Raw genomic sequence first — 24,437 nt, 5'->3', positions numbered from 1 at the left:
CACAATCGTCAAATCAACTGCTGGGGATTTAATATGAGCTCTTTGTCAGTGTCTACATGGTCAGGACAGTGTTAAAGTGACACTTTTTGGGGCTTAATTATTAACTTTCAAAATATGTTAGCATTAACTATTTTTATGAGTTAATTTTGATTTTTTTTCTGAGTAACTTCGAATTATTATAGTTCTTAATTATAATAGTATTATATTATTATAGTTAAATTAAAAAAATCCCTTTTAGTGTCACAGTTTTTGTAGCTTTAACGCTCATTGATTTAGACAAAAATAGACATTCATTCATTAAATGTTCATCTTAATATTATAAAGACATTTTACTATGTTATACATGTAATTAAAAAAGTATACTATTTTATCAATATCAGTGAAAACGTGACACTTTGGTCATCTATGTAACAGGCCTGAAATGTACAGTGTCAGAACGATGCCATCAGCACAGTCTCATCTGACACGTTTAGTTAACAACGGACAGGGGACTGGGCTTTCATGAAGTCAAAAACATACAAGAACATAAAGTTTCATCTGGATCCAACATTTGACTCAATTGTTGTGACTTCATGTGGATATGACCAGTTGGATTAGAAACAAGATTAATTAATTCAGAGATGTTTGCAACCTCATTCAAGACATGTTGGAATCAAGCATGATGACTATGACTATTAAATGCTGAAATAATGTACAGGACATTTTGTTTTACATTTAAAATGATATAGTTGAATATGTACAGATATTCTTCCTGTAATGTCCATGTTATAAACAGTGTTTTGAGTGATGAAATATTGAGCAAGAGCTTCATTGTAGGAAACGCAGAAGACAGCCACGGTCATCCGCGGGGCACAGGGCACGTGGTCCATAACAATGAAGAAGTCCTCGGCCTTTTGCTGTTCAGTGCAAAGCAGAAACGGTGGTCCTATGTCCTCCTTTTGTCAGGATGTGTGAGACTTTCCCCTCACAGCTCTGCTCACAGCAGTGCTCCAGGACACAGTGCTGTTAGAACTGATATTTTATTTTTTACTTAAATTTTCTTCACAAATTGAAATTTCAGCAGTAAAACTAGGATTTTCAGTACTACAGCTACTACCAAACATAACAGTGTCAAAATTAACTTTTAAACATGAATTTGGTTACACCAGTGATAAAATGTAAAAGTTGACTCTAAATTTGAAGAGACTGAGTTGGGCTAATCTTGGCCAGCTTCTTTGCTCCTCTTGATGTTGGTGGTAGAAGGTGGAGCAGTAAAAGTAGGGAAGTAACATCAATGTCCCAGCCTACTACAATACAAAATGCACAGCAATGGTCAGTGAAGCGAGCCTGTTTCACGCACAAAAGTACTGCATACACTTCAATCTGGGAAAAAAAGCTACCGGTAAACGTACCCTGCTCAGTCCTGGAATCCAAGGTGAACAACAGCTCACTGATGTAGATATCCTCTGGCTCTTTGTAATCACTGTGGGATTGAAGTAGACAGGCCACAAATTATATATATATATATATATATATATATATATATATATATATATATAAATATTGCTAATGTAATAATATTATTTAAGTATTTACTAATCCAGGTGTATCAAAGAAGTTTAGAGCAGAGAGATCAAATCTTCCCTGTCCGTGTAATCCCTCAGTGGTCCAGGTCTGATCCAGAGTAAGAACCAAAAGTTAAATGTGTCAACTGGACAGTTGACATATTTAACTTTTGGTTCTTAATGTCAAGTTGACAGATATAACTTTTGGCTTTTACAATCTTTTCTCAGTGTTTGGCTCCTTCTCATTCCACCCTGACCAGAATGTTCAATCACACAAGTCAAAAGCCACAACTCATTACACCCTCAACAAAATCAACATAAACATCAACAAAATAAAATGTTAAATGTCATTTGTGCTGCCACACGGACTATTATAATAGCTATATACTAGTGTGGAGTTATACATGAATAGATTTAGGCAATTTGTAAAATATAAACTTGCTGCATTGTATTGTTGTGTAAAAAATGTATAGGCCTAAATAAATGAATTGCAGCTTGGACTGAGAGTAAGAGGGACATAGTCTGATGTGTTGAACTATATTGATACTACTACTGAGCATTTTGAGAAATAACGATGTTGATGTTTTATCATTTTTATGTAAAGGTTTTCTCCACACTTATGTTAACATGATAACATGAAGTTAACAGCTTTCGCCAATGTTAGATTTTTTAAACAAATTTAACCTACGTGTCCAAACACAAACAGAAATATGTGGTTAAAACCAACCAAATGTCCTGTCATTTATGTCCCACTGGAGCAAAGTGGCTTCAGGTCGACTGCGTAAGTTGTTAAGCTAACGTCAAAATAAATGGAATTATCTTTTATTGGAATTCAAATTGTCTTTTATTTTTTCTTAGTAAAATAAATAAAAGGCAATGAAGGTATGTCTATATTAATTTACCAATTTAAGAACGAAAATCTGGTTCCACAAATGTCTCCAAGTCCTGACACCACCAGAGTCACTGTCTGCCTGTCTAACATGTCCACAGCCATGTGCCCATGTGCACCTTTTTACCGAGGGGGTTACCATAGTAACTCTGTGAGGTTATAGGGCCCTCTGGAATCAAGGCTTAAAAGTTTCTTTACTCAAAATCATCACTCACTGAGAGTTAGTGACTATATATATATATATATATATATATATATATATATATATATATATATATATATATATATATATATATATATATATATATATATATATATGGAGTAAAATCAACTTTACACTTGCTGAAAAAAGCTGAAGCCCCGAGTTTTAACACTTTTAAATTTGCTGTGTATGTGGCCAAAAACCTATTGCAATATTTGGATTTTATCTACTGGCCTACTGTATGTAATGGAATAAAATTAAGATTTATCTAGTTTAACTAAGAGAAACAACTAAATAATTTGGAACAAATTATTTTTTACTTTGAAAACACAATTCTAATCCAGAAAAGGGTAATATATTCATCACACTTGGTGGTGTAGTGACCATGAATACAAATGAGCAGAGTAGCTGTGAAGAGTCGGGAGGAGAACTTAAGTGTTTATTAAGTATGAGAGAAAGGGCTGACGACACAGACACAGAGCGGCAGACACTGGACTCTGAGTTAATGGCACTCTCTAGATTAGACTGCACACTACGGCAACAAAAAGAATAGAAAGAATAACAATCACAGGTCTAATATCAGCAGATGTAATGTAATGTCTTTCGACCTAATGTGTCTTTGTGGTACACTATACATTTTCCAAACACTATACAAAGACTTGTTGTCTGGGCCCTGCGGTCTTATCTTCTATAGTTCACATGGCCATGATTCATAGGCAGTGTAGTCAGTCAGAGAAATGCACAGTCAGTCTGGATAAAAAACATGGCTGTTTATGAGGAAGAATGAAACATACAAAACAAATAACTAAATACTGAGGAATCGCCAAATACTGTTGCTCTTAATGCTGAATGCTAGATGAAAAATGAATGTTTGTTTCACACGTGTGAAGACCATCTTGGAACAAAAGTTTTATCAACAGTATGATCAAGAGAAAGAACCTGTCATCCCATTAATTTTCCTAATGCAAAATGAGGCCTCCCAAAGGACCGTAAAGTGTGGGCCATCAAACATGATTTCCAACCAGGGTCCAAATTCCAGCTTCCTCTGTGTCTTTCAAAAAACATTGCCTCTTTCATAGAGTTATAACAACCCCAGCCCTCCATCTGACATTGTGACATCAGTAAACACTAAAGTCAACCTCTGATACCTTTAAAGTGATGACTCCTCTCTTAAATTCCATCATCATTTCTTTCTGATCATTGTCCCTCTGATTACTCACATCAGATTTTGTAGTTTGCATGTAATTTAAGTAATTTTAAAGTTCCACAAACCATATAATAATCAGATTTTGGTATGTATGTAAACTTAACCCCTGACGCCTTTCAAATCAGCCTGTTGATATTGAGCTTCGTGTCAGTTTTTGTTTCATGTGTAGAGGCCCAGTAATTACAGATCTATTAACAATTAACATCTGGATTTTTATACTTAAAAGGCACATTCTATGACTTCCCTTCCAGCTCAGGTTGGACTTGCACAGTCTAGAATGTTCTGATGACATGTGAACGCAGCTTATAGGTTGATTATTTAAGCTGCTCATTTTTCAAAGATGTATTTCATTTTCCGTACAACTGTGAGAGTTCGTGGCGCGCGGTGGGCGTTCCCTGCCTCTCTCCCCTCCCCTCTTCTGTCGCGCGCTCCTCTCTGACAGCGCGTGCCACTTGGTATGAGCAGTAGAAACAGCTCGTGCTCAGACTCAAACCGCACGCGGCTTGGTGAGCAGTGCGCCTCCTACTTCATCCCAGAAGAAAAGGAGCGCTGTCAAGAGAAGTACTTGTTCCTCTCCGACGCCACGCACTGTCACCGCGCTCTTCCTCGCTGCGGGACTGGAGCTGTTCGCAGGCTGAAAAGTTCTGGAGCATCTGAATGATGGAGGCTGCAGCAGCACAGACTATTTGCACCGTGGACCGTGTGGATGTCCTGATGCCTGAGGGATTTCTGGAATCACAGGGTTGTCTTTGGTGAACGGTCGGTGTTCAACGCCAGGTTTGACGTTGCGCAGGGATCCCCGGGTTATTTTTGCACGGACCCACAGACCACTTCTGCAGCACTTCTGCCTTTTCTGCGCGCAATTCCGGTCACTCAGCCTACTCAGTGTTTAGCGGTGCATATGATGCGGTTTGTGCTTTATAGGCACTGCGCTGTTTGATCCTCATCAGTTCCTCGTGGACCTGTCATGGACTGACAGTAGCCTCTTCTCTGCATCCACATAGTTGTGAACTGTGACAATTACAAGAGGAGCGCTGTCAAAGTCAGGCGTACACGTCCGCAGGTGCAGACGGGCTCCGGGCGCGTGCCTTTCCCCAGGGGGCATAGACCGGGAGAAGTTCCGCTGTTACGCATCAAGAGGATCGGACTTTGTCCCAGAACGTCGATGATGAGAGCCGAGTCATAGCCGTGAGCCTGATCTCATTAACAGATCTGATATCTTGTTGGGTCGCTCCAACATCCTCCGTTCCTCCGCACAAGAATTGTTTTTCCTTTGCCTGTATCTTCTTTCAATCACTTGCGATCCTTTTCATCCATCAGCCCGCTTAGCTGTAAAGCAGGGATCGTTTATGCCCCACGGAATATCCGGAATGAATTATCTGCTGCACGCTGAAATAAACCCACATGCTGCTTGTAAATTATCCACTTAACCCCCTCAAGAGACGGAGAGGGGCTGAGACAGATACATGGGCACACACAGAGAGCCACTCAGCGTCTATATTAAGGGCATAACGGCAAGTCAAATCCCCCGCACCCTGCAGCGGCTTTGTTACCGCTCTGTCACATTTAGATCTTATCCTGCTAAATTCTGTCCTTCGTGGTAATTTTTTTTAATGCAGTCTTTCCATTATTTTTGGAGAAAATAGCAGATTGCTGTCTTTGAAGATTTGTTAATATAGAAGTTATAGAACTAAATAGTTTAACTTCAGGGACATCTTCCTAGCTAAATCAACATCATTAGACTAAATTTTCAGAGAATTTGCCTTTTTGATAATGAGCATGATTTTTTGGGGGGTTAACTTAAACAATTAAGTGAATCTTGGGCAGATGAGAGTCAGCAGACTGTAGCAAATAGTGTGTGGCCCCCTGTTTAATCTGCCTGTTACTTGTGTCTGGTTGCAAGAGTTTTCTTTAACTTGGCTAGCAGCTTCCACTGAAAGTCTATGGATGGTACTTTCACTGTATAGCCACATCCTTAACAGTATTCCACCCCCCCTCTCCTCTCCTGCCCTTCTCCACCTCTACACTTGAAACTGAGCCATGCACAATTGATTTTTTTCCTACTCACTATAAAGCCAAAATGCACGCAACTATCTCATTCTTTCTCCCTTGTCAGTTCTGTTGCCCATGGTATAAGATGTGCACTTGTGTGGATTTCCCATCTCGAATCTGTGCTGAAGGACATTCATAATGCTGCAGGTCAAAGGTCAACACTAGAAATAAAACTGTCAGTAACATCAACGGGAGACTCAATGAACTCAACCCAATGAATGAAGAAGAAAGAAATTGTGAAAACGATTATCTCATCATATACATCAAGTGACATTTTGACTTTGACTAAATGGGACTAAACGACAGTAGCCCAGGGGCCATGCGCAATGGCAGAGGCCTCTCAGACCAGTGGGCTGAGTCGGTGGTGGTTCGGCCCCGCACAACGGAGCGCCACATCACGGTGCACAAGAAACTGGTGCTGGGCTTTGCCCTGTCCATCCTCACCCTCATCATCGTCACTGCAGTGGCTGTGGTGCTCAGCGTCCGCTATGAGGAGTGCGGTACTCGAGATGGCCCTCCTGAGGTGGGCTCTCGGGCTGCCGGAGGCTCAGCTCGACTGAATGGAAGCAGAGACAGAGCCACAGACAGGGGGGAGGAGGAGGTGCAGCCCTGGAGGACCTCCCGTCTGCCTGGAACGCTCCGGCCCCGGCACTACGAGCTGCGACTGGCCGTGTGCATGGACAACTTCACCTTCTCCGGAGACGTCAGCATCGAGATAGAGTGTGTCAATGCCACCCGCTTCATTGTGCTGCACACTGACCGCCTGGAGGTACTAAGCACCATTATCAAACTGCATGCCTTTTTTACTGGTGACATTCACAGGATAATCACTCTGATGTTAATTAGAGTGTGGCGAGCTTCACACCAAATCAGCAGCAGCCGCTGATTGTTTGGTGACACAACTGTGCTCTGGTGATTATATCTCAGAGGAGGGCTTAATGAAAGTGGAAATGACAACACTACCTCCGCACCAAGCTAGGCAAAACACATATATACAACAAACTCATATGCACACGTGAACACACCTGGAAATGTGACACTGAACATGTCAAGAATCATAACTGTATAAGATAATCATCTAAAATTAAACACAATTTTTATCTAATTCCAAAAAAATGTCTTTATTTTTTGTATTTTGTATATAATCTTAACAACCCTAAATAATAAGCATCTTCATTTTTCAACCCACAAAATTCAATAAAAAAAAAGTATTAAGTCAATAGAGAGATCATTGCACACATATTACTCACCTTCATATATGAAGTGTGCATCTTTACTTTGTGATGTTGAAAACAACAGTCTCTAACAAAGGGTGTTTATTTTCAGATTTACCCTCAGAGAATTTCTTGACGAGGCTAATTAACCGCCAAAGTCGCTGTTTCAGCTCAATTTTCAAGACAAGCGCGTGTTGAGGGAAAAGCCTCCGAGAAATGCCTGAGCACCCTGATTTTTCAGGCCGGTCATCTTGGCTAATGTGAGGGCAGAATATATCTCTCTAATTTGGTCAGAAGCCAATTAAAAACACTAAAAGGCCAAACAGGAGTATAAAATATACCCTGTAACCAGGAAAGGAGCTATAAAAACTTAGATCGCCTTTTCCGTACCAAAGCAAGCCCCACAAACACATGAGCTCTGAATTTTGTTCTGGCAGAGTTTTTTTTTTCCCCCACTAACATTTCGTGTCTATAGAGCATAATTAGCAATACCATAAATTACATTTAAAGGCGTAAATGTACTAAACAAACTCGTGAGACTCATAACTTTGTGGGGTTGGTATCGAAATAGAAAGTTAAAACCATACTTTGGAATATTCTGCATGGAGATGGATACGTTTTACACCATAGAGTTTTTCAGTGGAAGTTTTTCAGTGTAGTATAATCAAATAAGTGTACAGTGTATTTAATAAACTTTGAGCCTTATATTGCACTTGCTGACACACCAGGAACTCCAGAAAAAACATTGTTCTAATCCCTTGGTTTCCTGTGTGTCAGCAGGCTCTCTCTTTATATTGATCAGTTCATTCATCAAAGAACAAACCACGTTTCCACGTTTAACAGTCTGTACTGTTTGACAGAGCGAGGATAAGGATACACAACCTCAAAACATTTACAACCAGTGCAACTGATTATGTACCTGTACTCCAAAATAATAACTAGCCCTACAGCACACTGTAATTATCTTTTTAAACCATTCTTAGTCTAAAATAGAAATAATGAGACTGTTTACCGTCTACAGACAAAGTCTTTACTATAAATATGATTTTGTTTATGCATCAGAGGGAATAGAATTCAAAATTGAATTGAGTGGCCACAGACATTTGCATAAACAAGCAGTTACAGTAGATTATATGGGACAAATAAAACATAAATGGTGGTTTTATTTGAAAAGGGCTTTTGTTTTGAACACCTGCCATGCAGCAGGTGGCTTTTGTAAAGAGCGCTTACAGTCATAGAAGGAAGCTGCGGTGTTATTGTGACCTTTTCTTTGTACACAAATGCACTGATGGACTATAGCTGATTTCTCCATGTAGGCTGTGATAAATGTATTCAACTTACTCTGTTCTTTCTTCACAAATTTTTGTTCAAATGCTCAACAAAAATGAACCCCAGTCTCCTCCTGTACTTATCCACATTAGAGTTTGCCATGCAACATGTGATTTGATGCGTGAGTGACATTTCCTTTATTCTGTTAGCCGCTTGTCACTGCTGTTATAGAGAGATCACGTTTCAGTGATTGTAATTACTACATTCACTTTGTCTTCTTTGATTTTCTCACTTTTGTCACCTACATCTGCTCATTATATCCAGAATACTATTACACAAAACTAAATCACTATGTGTTTTTAATCATGGTCCAAGATTATAGCAAGGTGACACAAGATTTTGTTTATAAGTTACTACAGATCTGCCCTGATTACTGTCATTTCATTATACTTTTACATAACCACAAACAAGTCGGCATTGGTTTCTGCATTTGGTTTCTGTCACATCAACTTGGCGACAGGTCCCACGTCCTGGATCTGGAAGAAAGTCAGGTGTTGCTTAGCAACTGCTTTAATCAGAAGCATCAAAACTGCTGCAAATCAGTCAACCCGAGTAGAGTTTGATTTATTTTGTTGATTGTTGGGAGCAGTGTGTGGGGCTCATGTGAAAGGCACGTCCCTCAAAAGTTTTCTGCTCCTGTAGTGTAAGGTTTGCTTTTCCTGTTGGGTCAGTAAATTTACTATGTTGCCCTCTCAAGTGTAAGTCAATTTTATGTGTGAGGAGATGTGGATATGTGCTTATTTGGATTGGGGCTTTGACCTTGTCTCTTCCCAGGGGTCTGCATTAAAGTGAGCACAGCAGAAAGTGGCCAGCCTGTTGACAACCTCTCCCCAGGGAATTAGACACAGGGCTTACTGTGGGTGCTGAGGCTGGATACAGGGGACAGCAGAGAGGCTAGGCAGCGTCTTTGTCATCATCTTTACAATGCTGCATTGTTAGGTCTCAGAGAAAATAGTGCCATAGAATGATTCCAATAGACCCTATAACTGGCATGTACATGGTTCATTTAGATTTATTGAGTGCTGGCCAAAAGGTTGTGCACTGGTAGTTCAATATTTAGGCATTTAAAACATTGAATTGTTATGAATCACACATTTCTTGGTGTATTTGATGTTTGTCTATAGGCTCGTTAGTCCATATTTTTCAAAATAAAAATGTTGATTTGTTTTCATGTGTACACACATTTAGCTCGCTTGTAGGGATATCCAAAGCACACTAACCTAAAAAAAAGACTCTAGCCCTTCACTCTATCCCAGTTCCTAATCGGTACCAGATACTTTTCCGTACCACAGTTATCACTTTGATTTGTTGAAGGCAGTTTCCATGGATACGGTACCAGAATCTACAGAGTAATGGAAACAACCAGACCAAGTAGGGCTGAGAAGAGTAGAGCTGCGTGGGCTGGTGAAAACAGGGCTTAAGACATGCTTTCAAATCCTGTCCATGAATAAGCCTGCATCACAGACCCCTGGCTCTCTCAAGAAGTTTTTCTGGTTCATAAAGTAGTGTTGGAAGAGAATCTTCAGCTGATATGTAATTGAAAAGTCCGTACCATGTATTTAATCAGCCTCATATTGTATCTTTACAAAAGTATAATGATGTATTTTGTGCAGGTGGACCGGGTCTCAGTGACTGCAGAGGGCAGCGGTGGTGGGCGCCTCACAAATAGACCAGGGGGTGGAGTTATGCGCATCCATCGCCACTTTGCTTTCCCACTCAATCAGATGTATGTGGTGGTCCTGCACCGGGAGCTCAAGCCAATGAGACTGTACCGACTCAACATCAGCTTTGACGCAGCCATCGAGGACGAGCTGTTGGGGTTCTTCAGGAGCTCATACACTTTACACAGAGAAAAAAGGTAACCAAACACACAACTGTCATCAAACACTGAACACACACCTCTCACCTATCTCACCACTTTCACGCTGCACTCACTGCCACCCAGCTCCTCCCCCTGACTCTTCAGTAGCAGCAGGTGGTCTCGCTCCAAAGGTCAGAGCTTCGCATCCTCAACATCGATTAACTGAGGCACTCCTCTTGCTCTGTGTGCTCTACTTAGAGAAGCCACACACCTTGAAACCCCTCTTTATAAATTCCCACAATCCTTTGCGACAAGCCTCTCCACGTCACATTCCTTCCCTGTGGTGCTAAAGGGAACAGCCTGCTGCAGATACATTCATTATTTCATCCATGGCTTTGTGTGTGTTCCCACAGTGACATCTTATCAGCGTCTGTTCCTCTGACGGCAGCAACACAAAACTTAAGTTAATTGATGAGAAAGGATCATTTAGGATGAGGACCTCAATAGACCGATGTGATGAAGCTACTTAGGCACAATCTACTTGAAATGTGTTTTACTTGTTCCAAATAACTTTCGGCTCAGAGCATTGAATGAACTTGAATGTAAGAAAGAGTTTAAGATGTTTAATGAAATCTCAGTATGTTTAAATATTTTAATATTTAGGCAGTTGAAGGACAATGCTGTGTTCACCAGCCCTAAGCGTTTACTTATGACAGAAAGTAGTTTTCTTTTGTCCCGTAGTGAGTAATTGGCTTTAGTGTGAGCGTGCCAGTGCCACCAAGCTCCATTCTGTTGCTGTGCTGCAAATCAATCCTGGATCAATACAGCAGCTGATGCACCAGCAGCACTCGATCACAACAAAAGAACCTTTTCATTAAAATTTCATTCTTTCTCACTTTGGAACACGGTGCATTTTGTACAGTTCAATCTAATTATTATTCAAAGTGGTCTGAACACTGTTCTTTGTAGCTATTGTACTCAATACTTGTAGCATTTTACTAGTTTCACCACCACAGTACTTTGATACAAATTTGTTCAAATCCAGGTTTATTGTAACAATAATCTCCCAAATAAAACAAATGTTGGAATTAATTTACACTGGAAACAGTCCTAAAAACTGGTATGAAATAGGTTGAGTATTGAATATTGAAATGAGAATATTTGGAGCAGGCTACTCGCTGAAGCAAAGACAAAGCTCACTGCTGATCACTCTAATAAATTGTAATCAAATTCAAATTCAGACTCTTTGGGGATGTCTACTGTCCATATTAAACACTGTGTGCAAGAGTGAGAGTGCAGTGTTAGCTCAAGGATTAGCTGGATGCAGCAGTGCAGTTAATACTAAAACATACACCCGTCTCATGGTGAGATTGACTTAATATCCAAAGTGACTAAACCCCAGGCTCAGCTTAAGCGTTTAAACACTACAGGCTGAATTAATTACCCAGCGCACATAAACACACAAAGTTCCTGTGTATTAACAATACATTACATTGACATTATGGACCCAACATGTCACACATTAATATTCAAACTATGTAAAAAAGCAATGATTTATGCATAGGGCTTGTGCTTGTTTTCTTTGTATCAAGTCAGGAGTGTTTTGGTAGCACATGCAGGGTATTGACACCCCTGTGCCCTATAAATAAATAGCTGCTGTCAGTATCGCTTCAATTAATGCCCATGATGTAACATTGAGCTGAGTGGAGAGATCTCCCAGTCGAGGCAGACACTCGACACGATCCATCATAAAGTCCACTGACCTGCTTTCTACCCAGACCTGCTCCTGTGACATCATACAGCGGGATATAAAAAGGAACATCAATATGCCGCTAATGTATAGGAAAGTGACCACAGTCCAGAGTGTACCATTTCATTGTAAGGATGCAGAAACTCATATGTCATAATCTGTCAGTCTAAAGGGTCAGCGGTCTTCTCATTTTGTTACTTAGGTTAGGACATTTGAATTTCCACTTAAAAAAGCTTACAAATGTTCACATCTTGTTGATCACATCTTTCATCGAAGGTTGTCACATGTATTTTTTCAGTTATTTACAGTAGTAGGGCTAAACGATTTGGTGATCTGTTTTAATAATAGGATCACATGTTAAACGTGTACTCATAAACAAATACAAAAATCTCATTTCAGAATAAACAAGCAAAATTTTGTTGTTTGAAGAGGAAATGATGCTACTTCAAAAAATGATGGTACTTCAAAATTTGCAGCCTTTGTGATTTGCTAATTTTGTTCATTCAAATTTTTGCGAATAACTATGCTGCTCTAATAGGTTGTTTGGCAAATGATCGTACAGGATGGTTCAGCTCTGGAGGACTAGCTTTTATTATTTGCTGGTAGATATTGATAAGTCAAACCTCCTGTGTGAACTTGTAAATGTCAATGTCGTTATTACGAAAAGCTCATTTGAGACGAATTACGAAAAGCCTTCCAATGATTCTAGTTTCTTAAAATAAAACGAGGCGAGGTTAAACCATCAAATCAATATTAGAGGGATCAAAAAGTAGCGGAAATATCCCCAGCCGACAAAAGGTGCACATAGGTGTAGCTATTGTTGCTGCAAAAATCGGAGGAAATCACAATCCATTCTCCACCTGATGTCCTCAAGTCTTCCCTGGTCTCCACTCATTGCTGTCTCTAGTGGCTATTTCTGGCCGGTGTAACAGATCTTTCTATAGCTTTTTCCCCATAGCCTTGAGGGGCTGAAGTCTTCCCTCTTCCCATAACAAGCAATGCCATGATAGTTAATGAGCGCTAGTGCAGCTAACGACCCACAACGCAACAAGCAACAGAGACAGGAGCTTTAATGACTCTGACAGATGCTTAATGAAGGTGAGCAGATTCACCACTAGCACTTTCACATTCTGATAGACTAATCTAGTGTACAGATGAGAGGTTTCAAATCAATACAGCTCTGTGCAGCATGTGTGTCAAAGGGTAACCTATCAAACATGGCAGCCAGCTCAAGCCACTTAATAAATGCAGTGGTTCTCTAAGCTCTGGCTCCGTGCATATGGTGCTAGCAGACAGGTATTTATTGAGCAGCAATGACTGCTGTGTAATGGAGGTCTTTATAGATCAAAGATGTCGTCGCTGACAAGAGAAAGACCTGATACTTGCGGGTCAGATGAGCCCCAAATCGACCTGTTAATTTCGAGGCTCGGCTCTTATCTGGCAGCCTGAATGAATGCGTTTCCAAATGACACTAGTTTGTTTGGAGGGATGGAGAGGGGCCAGGTTGCTTCTACACAGATTGGTGGATCATTGCATTTAAAGCCTCTTAATGTTTTCTATTTGGAAATAGTAGTTTTGACAAATCAAATGGCATTGGCTTTTTAATATTTATAATTAGCAGGTTGATAATGCACTATGATCTTATTTAAAGATCTCACTAGAGACATGCAGTCAGGAAGTAAAGTGACTCCTGTTGTGTTTATAGCTTGCCCTTATCATATTTATTTTTATCCTTCCTCTAAATAAAGGAGGATTGAAATCTGAACAGAGCAGGTCCCCTCCTCCCGCCTCATCACATCCATATGCTGTGGCAGAGATGATGAATCAGCCTGTTTAGCGCTTCCTGTGTAAAACTATAGCTGTAGAAGCTAATGCGCCACAGTGTTACAATGAGATGCATATCGCAATGCAATCTCTATCTCACTCATAAGGGCCCTGTGAGTTCAGTCTCATGTGTTTGTGTCATCATAAAAAGCTCCTCTTCTTCTTCTTGGCGCTTACACAAATGCTTTGTGAAGCGCCTGACTCGACAGTTTCTGCACCAGTCGCATCTTTGAATCTAAATGAGCAGTGATTCTGTCCCTGTGCCGGAGCAGATGTGTGGGCCTTGTCATTCATGTGTTTCTCTCTTCTTCTGTGCATCTCAAGATGAGATAATGGCAAACATTACACCACGAAATGATGTCATTTCCATTTCTCTCTGGGCTCTGCCGAGATGTGAATGACCAGGCCATGAATCCATGCATGAGGGCCGTGCCACAGCTTTATAATGGAAGTTCAGACACTTTTTGATCAAACCACTTTGAGGACACGAATTGTGGGCAATCTGAGATTTATTCATGTTCTTGAAATACTATTGATGAGAAAATATCTGGCCAGTATATCCTTTATGCTGCACCAAACCCATATAAAAGGAAAGACCTCTGTCAGGAAGGGCATCTGGATCTTTGTGCACTCTTTCTCTCTCACACTTCTTAATACTGTTCATGTGTGCAGGTATGTTTCAGTGCATGGCACAGGGGGTTAGAGGTTCCTGTCTGTCTTACTGAATGCACACTGCACATTATAATGAGGCCTGAATGTGTTTCCCGTGTGTAAACAGATTCAGTGTAAAAATACAGACCTAGTTCAAGATCAAGATCTTTGTGCTATATTGCCATCCCCTGACAAATCTTATCTCTAAGGTCAATATTATTTCATTAAAAAATAACGAAATATTCCATCTTAAAGGTTTAACAAACCTTATAGTTAGAACTTTTATTTTCGCATGTGAATTAACAATAGTTTAGATCCTACAAAACCTATTATGAAGCTGTTACTTTTCAGAGTTCAGCTTTTATTATTAAAACAATTAAGTGCTTCAGCCTTGGACCTTCCATCCCTCCCTCACTGGTGCACATGAGGCATGGTTGTCATGGGCGACACTGGGGGCTTGGTTGTCAATCAGGATTTGGGTGACTACAGGCGTTACGCGGCTGTAGTGAGTGTTGACAGCGTGCTGGATGTCGTGTCGTCCCGTGTGTTAATATGGGGCTGTGTAGAGCTGGGATGATGTGGTGTGTGTGACAGACTCATCCTGTGGCCTTAATAGATTCTCCCTTTATCTGCTCCCTCTCAGGCTTTCTCTTTTATTCTTTGCAGTGCAGTGTCTCGGGCGGCTGCTGTTTATCACCCTCTACCTTCTACACCTCATCATCATCTCAATACACATTCTAACTGCAACACCTTCACTGGCCACCACACCCTACCTTTTAATACTCTAATACTCTACCTTTTTTCACACTCTACGTTTAACTGTTTAAATTCTTTGTGTACTGCAATCATTAAAAGCGATTACATATTTTAATGTAAGATGAAGTACAAGGTTATGGGCTGCCTTCCCATCCAACGAAATTAGTTTTTTACTTATAATTCCCACGTTGTTATGGCAGCATTAACCCAGACTGACAATATAAAAATACAAAAATAGTGAAAATTGGTTTGCTCAGCCAGGACCTTATTACTGTGATGGAGCTTGTTGCTTATCAGTCAGGATTGAGGACATATTCATTTTCATTCATCATTAGTTGAAGCGGTTCAGTCATGGATTTGCTTTGTGTGTTCCCTTTTTAGTACAACTTTTGATTATAAAATTAGTTTCCTGTAGAATAGGAGTCTGAAAAGCTCAAATACGACACTTTGACTTACAGACATACATAATATACACATAGACTTTTTACAATTATTAAGTTGTTTTATTGCATTTTGTTTTGCCTCCAAAAGTTTTCTTCTTGTGTCATTGAGATGATCTCCTAATTTAAATGCTCTTATTTGCATTCCCCTCTGTCAACATTGTCTGACTCTAATCCCTATACCACTCCCTCCGCCTGCCCCCTCTCTTCCTCTCTCTCCCTCCCTCCTTCTCTCCATCTCTCTCACTCCTCTTGTGTGTTCACTTTTGTCTGTTTCTCCTCTGCTTTATCTCCCATTCTTCCTCTTTTTGATGGATACTTACTTACTGCTTTCATCCTGGTCTTTGGTGCTGGTTTCTGTCTCTATACTGAGCTTGTACCTTTCTCTATCTTCCTCCCCTGCTACGTCCTGCCTATTCATTCTTACTCAACTATGACAGGTTTCATCTCTCTATTTCTTTACATAGTGTTCCTCTTTTCTATGGGGCCTTTATCCCGACAGCACACCTTTTACGTTACCCCTTCTTGCACCATCCCTTCTTTCTTTCATGTTTTCCTCACTCCAAACCCGGTGTAAAATGATAACAAAAGTTTTCAGTAGGATTATTTCCCAGAGTCAACTTTTTCTGTGTTGCGTGTCAGGTGACAGACAGATGAACGTAACGAAGCTGTGATATGGGAATAATCGGCACAGCTTAAGGGAATCACAGTGGAACAGGGAGTCTGTTTATTGTGGATTATCTCACAACTGAAGACTCTTTTATGAAAATTCAAACTACTGTCAAAAGTTTTCTGCGAGCTGACCTGCCAACTCAGTCTCTAGAGGATTATCCTTTAACTTCCTGAGTTCTGTAAATTTGCTCTTTGATAAGTTTGCTTGGTTCAAAGACAGCGACCGAGCCCTCCTTGTACAACACACATTCATCCCATCACATATTCTGTCTGGAGTTCTTCCATTCAGCTTTGAAATACATGGCGGCATAGTAAGCAAGATTGTTGTTTAAGTGCGCACGACTTGCCCCATATAAAGGCTGCTATCTTACTGTTGTTTATGGCCTTTTTTTGGACTTAATACAGCATATTTATGTGTTAATGATGCAAAACTTCTACTTTACATTAGCTTCATAGCATTACTGTTAGCCAAAGTCATTTGCCAAGGGTTTTGAGAGAAAAAAACAAAAAAAAAAACAAAAAAAAACTGCCAATGTCAATAAGTCGACTTGTGCCGTTTTTGTTTTTTGGCTGTACACATCTTTCTCATTGGTTGAAACCTACAGATGCAGCAAGGTCTGGAGAGTAGAATGAGAAAACTCAATTTGGACTAAAAATGACTTAAGCCCGCCACACATTACAGGATTTTTCAGTCTTGAACAATTTTTAAATATGTCACAAAAGCATAGATCAGACACGAGGAGAATCGGATGAAATTTGAAATCTCCGAGCGCACCTCATGTCAGCTGTTCCCTGTCTACAGTAAACCCATCCGCTTTGAGACTCTAAAATGTCCCAAATATGAGAGCATTGCAAGTCAAACCTGTGTTATTATGATTATTATTATTTGTGATAAACGCACAGAACGCTGGCGATAAACTACACAGGAAGCAAAGTCGTGTTTACTGTTGCTCATATGACTGTTGCTAATCTGCAGCAGCCGGAGCCTCACTGCGTGGATTTATGTAAACAGACACACATGAGGAACTACTCTTGCCCTTTTACTTTTAAAGAACGCTTCAAACTGGGTTAATAGCGCTGTTTGGTGGACTGGGTGTCATTATTTGCAGAGGATAAATTCTAATGGATAATATGGATGAGAATGCTGCAGTTTAACTTTACAACTTTGCGAGAGGTGAGTAATAAAGTCACCTAATTATTTTTGCCATTTCCTGAGTGTGTATCTTGCGCCTCTGTGGTGTTGTTTTGTGGTTACGATATGAAAGAGCAGCACCACACACGAGAAGAGCAGCGGATTAAAAATGGCAAATAGAAGTTGAGGGGAAGCAAATGGGGTCCTAAATCGGGCAAATGATCCTGTAGTGTGTGGCGGGCTTTAGGCAGTTGCAATATGAGGCTGATAATATTTTGGTTTTCGGATAATTCTTTTACTGTAGCAACTTGATTTATTGCGTACAGGTAATTTTTACGTACCTTTGGCTCCTTTACGCGAGGCCAGCAAGACCACCGCACTTTCCTCAGCCCAAGACCACCTAAAACACATGGGTCAAACTCAAGGCTCTGGGGCAAAATGTGGCTCGCTACGTCATTTTATGTGGCCCGTGACAAGTTAAATTAAAATGTATGACTGTCTAAAAATGTCAGTTTATCAGGAGATACGCAGTTACACCATCAAATTTTTACATCTATGCAAATTCGAGGGCAACCATTTTGCTGATGCGACCCTCGGTGAAATTGAGTTTGACACCCCTGACCTAAAACCATCTCTAAAATCTTCACCACCTTCACCCGCTCAAGCAGGGCTAACTCCTCTTTCTGTGGACAATCCTCTTCTTTACAGACCCCATAAATATGTAATTGTTTATTCTCTATATGCCTTGTAAGTAATGGATGCACTTGAATAGGGATGTGCTATTAATGGAATTTTAACTGAGATTGATTTCTAATGGTCAGCTTGGGTCTACAGCCAACCTTTATCATTAAAAGCATGTGGTTTGGAGCAGCATGTGGTTCAGGCAATTTATTATTTTTGTGTTATATAGCAATGTTTAAAATTCTGTGTTATGTTTAGGTTATAATGATATGCATTTTTTTGTTTTACAGCAAAGGGTATAGTAAAGAAAATTCTGGTGTTGCTATATGTCTTATTTTCTCCTATCAAGGCAGTTTAGAGTAAATGGTTATTCAACACTGGCAAACAAGGAATATTTTGCTTTCCCAGAATGTTTCCTTGTGTGTGGACAAAATGGTTTCTATTTGTTTTTATTGATACTTCCCTGTTGTTTTGCCCTTGATGTTTTCTGGGTGAGCACTGACTAACTTTTTTCAGCCTGCTTTGATTTATTCTAATAATACTTGGTCTTTGATAAGGATTGTATTCATGCAAGGCTGTTGTCATGGTTACAAATGCATTATGACTGGACCTGGCTCTCACAAGCGTAATGCCTCTCTTTTGCTGCATACACTTACTGTTTGTTCTTCTGTGATTCATACTTTGCTTTTGCCAACTCTTCACAAACATGCTGACCTGCCATTTCTGAGGATGCAAATGGAGAAAATTAATTCTCGCTCTGTAATAGTTCAGGCTCCCTACACTGTATAAACAATACCAGCATTGCTTCCTTCCTGGGGTCTCAGGAAACTCTGGGTATTTTTAGGGTTTTTTTTTTGTTATTAAAAAAATATATATATTTTTTTACTCCTCCAGAAACCACTATACTGAAAACAGACTTGAATTTGAAACTTACCCTTATAACTTCACACTAATGGCCCCCTGGCCAGAGAGGCAGATCTTCAGAGTGTTATTAATATATTAACAGAGTGTCGTGTGAGATAATTCAAATTGAAAATGATTGCAGTTGTTACTTTGTTCCTGAAACACAGTCTCAAAGTTTGACTACATGCTCATGTTTATTCATTCAAACTTTTTAACTTGTAATTAAATTAAATGTGAGAACCATATTTATGTCACATGTCAAACTCAACTGTTACTTTATAAAGTGAGTAAATCTTTTGTGTGTGACAGATACCTGGCTGTGACCCAGTTCAGCCCGATCCACGCTCGAAAGGCCTTCCCCTGCTTTGACGAGCCCATCTACAAGGCCACCTTCTCCCTGACGCTGCGCCACGACCCGCAGTACCTGTCTCTGTCCAACATGCCGGTGGAGAGCAGTGTTCTGACCGAGGAGGACGGCTGGGTCACTGACCGCTTCAGTCGCACCCCTCGCATGTCCACCTACTACCTGGCCTGGGCCGTGTGCAACTTCACCTACAGAGAGACGCAGACCGACAGCGGAGTGACGGTGAGGACATGTCAAGCTGCAGCTGGTTTCTGTGATCATTACATTTTAGAACTTAACAACAAAACTATTACAATGGGTTATTTCTTACTGGAAAACTCTGACAAAGTGTGTGTGGGTGTGTGTGGGTGTGTGTGTGTGTGTGGGGGGGGGTGTGGGTGTGGGTGTGTGTGTGTGTGTGTGTGTGTGTGTGAATGTGAATGATTGGTGGTGATCTGAGAGGCCAGTGGCACAGATTATCAGTCTTGCTTCTGTCAGTCTGCCACAGGGCAGGTGTGACTAGAGGTGTAGCCAACCATGTATTACTTTCAGCTTTAGTGGTTTGAAATTGTGATCTAGATTTGGTTTTAAAAATATTGTGCTGCTTTAAGTGGCTATTGCAAAACAGGTCAGTTGTGTGATCCCTGAGAGGCTCCTGAGGCAGAAGTGAGAGCCCCAGTGTGACAGACGGATGGAAGTTTGATTTGTGCCTGAAAAGCTGCACTGGAGGCATGTGGAGATAAGTGAAGCTAATAGATGGTATTTGTGTGAAAATGGCTCTTAACGCAGCTGAGGGCAGCCGTGGTTTATTTTAGCTGTGGGACAAAAGCTGCAGAGAGTGATGCTGCACTTTCACATCTGGAGCATAGCTATTTTTTGTGCTGCTATTTTTGCAGCTGATGTAAATTATAAACTGTACTTTTATAACTCTGTTGGGACAATATGCTAAATACTGTAAAACCAAATATAGCTTTGGATTGGAGTAACTCAGTGTTGCATAGGCAGCGGCTCCTCAACTCACATCTTACTCACATGTACGTGCTCCCTACTGTGCTGTATTCTGTTTGATGATTGGATGGGTTGGTTTTGGCCACAGACACTGTTTTTGTAAGGATGTTTTCAGTTTTGCCTTTTCCCTGTTCTGTTTTATGGAACTGCTCCACATCCAAATCTTTTAGATTTGCTTTACATCTCTAGATTCTTCCCAGCTTTTGCGTAACATATCACAAGCTCTACAGAGCACTGCTTCCAGTTACTGTGGGGCTGTACACGCACAGATCCTCAGATCACCATATTCAGAAAAAACACATAAACATGGTAAGGGTCTTATTTTATCCACATATCTATTATGTTTTAAAGACTTTAACTGTATTAGGTTTAGTCTACATCTATCATGTTGCTAGGAAAAACTGGCACAGATAACAGTGAAACACAAAATAGAGTTACAACTTCACAGTACTGAATTGGCACTGCTGGCAATGTTACAAATATTACTAACATGAATTGAATTTAATGGCAATGTTTTCCAAATGACTGTGTTTATTTCTACCTTTTAATCCCTTCCCTTTGATCCATCACAAGCCACGTAGAGCAGCTACTGCCTGTGGCCCTTACAAAACATCATCTGAATTTACCCACTGTAGAAAGTAACATACTGTGAAAAGGTTCAAAAATGACGCGACACTAACTCTGCAAAAACGATATAAGACTGACTGGAAGGATGGACCCTGCTTTTCGCTTATGTTGTATGCACATTGGAATTAATTTGAATCATTTAGGCTGTTTTATATTCATACAGAACTTGTATTTCTGTGCTGTGCCAGCCCCACACTGCCAGCTCAGTCCTTGTAATCTTGGCCTGTGTCATCAGAGGTCACCAGCCTCATGCTTCTTCTTCCTATTCTCTGGCTATTTTCTATTTATTCTATGGCAAAAAATAAATGTTTAATGTTGTTTTTTTATGGCTACAGATTGCAGGCATTTAAGAGACCCCCCAGACTCTCTTCTTATATTTGGTTATATTATCAATTATGCCCACATGTGCTGGAGAGGCTGTTTAGGGCAGGTGGAGTTGCAAAGTTTAATTGTGGAATCGAGAGATTATTGCTGCCAGTTGGACAATAGACTCACTAACTTTAGCTTGACAACAATCTGGGCTGTTGATCTTACCCATGAAATAGACTTTTATCTAATCTCATATTCTTCAAAAACAGAAGGAGAATGAATGAAAAAAACACTAAACATAAAGTGTCTCTTTCTCTCTAGAAGCATCTATGTTTTGTTGGCGATGTGCCTCTGTTGGAGCGATGTTAAACCACTTCTGATTTGTTTTTTGATATTGTGCTCCTTTTGCCAACATTCAAAAGCAGAAGTTTGCTGACATGATGTGTACTTCTCCAAGGACAAACACATACACAACCTTGTTCCTCCTCCTCGCGGTATTCTTCTTCCCCTCCTCCGATCATCTCTCTATCAGCGTAATTACAGCTCATCCATCTCCACTGCCAGCAACTCAAGGGCAGCACTCACACGTACACACATCCCTGGTCCACGATGCCTTGCTACTGATTGTTCATTTTGACAAAATCCAGTTTTTAATGACAAATCATATCTTGGTCATTTGTAACCATCACCAGCTTCTAACTTGATTGTGCATGCTTAGGAATATTAACCACTAATCAGCCTGGCTTGGGTATTTTGGTCCCGCTAATGAATAAATCAGTATGTGTTTTCCTATTACAATAAACTTTTAAAATTCTATCCATTGTCCAATTTATAACTTATTCATACCACAAACTGAGTATTCTCTTAGATGAAGACATGGAAAGTGAATATAAAAGCATGCAATAAGAACTGGATAATTCCCTTACATGACATTTGGCACAACATATTGCATGCCAGACTCAATTTTTTATTTTTTTGCCATAGAAAATGAGCTCTTTCCCTCACAGCAGCAAACGTAGCAACATGTTTAGCTTTGGTTTTATGAGAAATGTAGCAATACATTTATGACAATCAAAGTTTTTACAGTTTTCATGACTATTTCATTAAATCTACAACAGAAAGTTTGAACTTACTAAACGCTACCCTCACCTGAACTTGTTTTACTTTTAAACTTTTACTTTTAATCTATTTCAATAACAAAATACGATCTGTACTATCTGCATCTTTTTTAAGGCCCGAAAGACTTTGCGCCGTGTTTTTCCCCCCAAGTACTGTCATAAACACTTATTAATTAGAGCCCACATTACCGGTCTAATGGCCATAGTGCATTATCGTGTGACTCATGCCTGAGAGGAGCCTAATGAATATGTAAGTTTGTGTCTGGCTTGGAGAGGTCTTGCAGGGCTGTGCTTAAGTGCTTGCTTATCTCTACAGCAGCAGATTGGCTATGACCCATGTCGGTGTGGATCGATGCCTCTGTACCCCCGACTTCACAATCAGCTTTTACTAAATTTATCAGTTAAACTTTCGCTCTAATGTTTGTATCAAATGAGATCAGAGACCACCTTTTGGCTCAGTGTACCTGGGAATGTCTCCAGCGTCCTGACAGCCAAAACTGATTACAACTCTCCAGTAAATAGTGCACCAATGAGCTGATGCACTTCTGAAGATATGTTTTATTTTCCCATTTTGTAATCGTAGGTTGGCAAATATCGACACACTCAAATTAAAACAGGATAAATAAGTGAATATGACTTTATAATAACAACACCTTGACTACCATTAATAAATCCTGAACAAAGACTTGCACCTTATTAACTACTTCGTTCAATAAAGGAGATAGGGTTAGGAGTTTGGGTTTGGTTTGAGTTTTATAAGTAGTTAAGCCTGAAATCTTAATTATACATTTGTTCTTTATGAGTTCAGTGTTTGTTCAAGCTTCATTAAGGCTAAAAGTGTAGTTCTTATAAAGTGTCACCATCTGTACGTACCGACCTGTTCAATTGTAGATAAAAAAATACATACACTTACACCTCTTTGGCGTTATTAAAATCTAATGCTTTTGCTGGTTATCCATGTCACTGGTGCATTTAAATCAAATCTGATAAAGTGGTTATTTGTTTTCTCTATTCAAGTGAATTGTCAGAAGATACATTCAAATGAAAAATTGCCATAATAAACAGATAATAATGTGCTCAGTGCTTCAGACCCAGTTAGTGGCCCTTTGCATATTTTCACATTTACCAACAGTTGCTCAATATCTGCTCTGTCTCTGTAACAGCATCGCTCTCATATTCAAATTCTTGTTTGAGCCTGAAGGCACTGGAAACGCTGCTGTTGGTTTGTGGAGCTGCCTTCACTGACAAAACATTAATCCTCACATGCCTCCATCCCCCTCCGAACCTCCAACAACAGCTTTTTATGCTGCAAAAACATCTTTCCACCCTCTTCACAGTGGCTAAATTTGATTCATCTGACACAAACATTATTATATCAGTCTACTCTCAAACAGCAGAGGTACCAGGGAAAAATCAGCCTGGCATGTTCATGATGCAACATAGAGGCTAATAAACAATCTATTGCTATTTTTATTCAGCTGCTTTGCTATGTAAGTTATATACACCATTTCTCCACTGACATTTGATGAGCGTTACGTAGATGAGCTCCTCGCCAGAACGCTGTACTATAAGAGCTCTGTTTGCGTTGATGATTTGCACTAGTCAGTCGCTTCTTCATCAATGTGACTCACACCAGTTCACACCTTAGGGTAGTTCAATGTCCGGTATGTTTGGGCTGATAAACGGTGCGGTTTTGATCATTTCTACCCAAGTTCTATGATTTGAAATGGCAACAAACTTATCCACGGCCTCATTTCTCTGCAGCGTAGCCACATTTTGAGCAGTGCCGTCTCCACATTAAAACGTCCAAATAAAGCTAAGCGTCTCTCTTTTAGTCAGGTGGTCAGCTAAAACAACATATCGGCTCACGTTTGAGATTTTAAGATAGTCGACGTGCTAAAACGTGCTATCTCTAAGGTCTGTCTCTACTAATAATGAGTCCTCTTTACTTGAAACAACTAGCGAGTGTTATTTTCACTACGGTT

At 40.1% G+C, this 24,437-nt stretch overlaps 1 protein-coding gene across 1 annotated transcript in view; it reads left to right on the top strand.

The window, feature by feature from the left end:
* The first annotated feature begins 6,091 nt into the window (after positions 1 to 6,091).
* The window catches only part of LOC117392231 (thyrotropin-releasing hormone-degrading ectoenzyme-like), a 131,609-nt gene continuing 113,263 nt past the window's right edge, over positions 6,092 to 24,437 (top strand). The window contains exons 1-3 of the mRNA XM_033990263.2: positions 6,092 to 6,663; positions 10,051 to 10,295; positions 19,357 to 19,633. Coding sequence (XP_033846154.1) covers positions 6,184 to 6,663; positions 10,051 to 10,295; positions 19,357 to 19,633 — 1,002 coding nt within the window. The 5' untranslated portion in view covers positions 6,092 to 6,183. The remainder of the gene's footprint in view (positions 6,664 to 10,050; positions 10,296 to 19,356; positions 19,634 to 24,437) is intronic.

The sequence above is a fragment of the Periophthalmus magnuspinnatus genome, chromosome 23 (assembly GCF_009829125.3).
Source record: "Periophthalmus magnuspinnatus isolate fPerMag1 chromosome 23, fPerMag1.2.pri, whole genome shotgun sequence".
Taxonomy (NCBI): Eukaryota; Metazoa; Chordata; class Actinopteri; order Gobiiformes; family Gobiidae; genus Periophthalmus; species Periophthalmus magnuspinnatus.
Note: the sequence above shows the minus strand (reverse complement) of the source record. Positions and strands in the feature narration are given on the sequence as shown.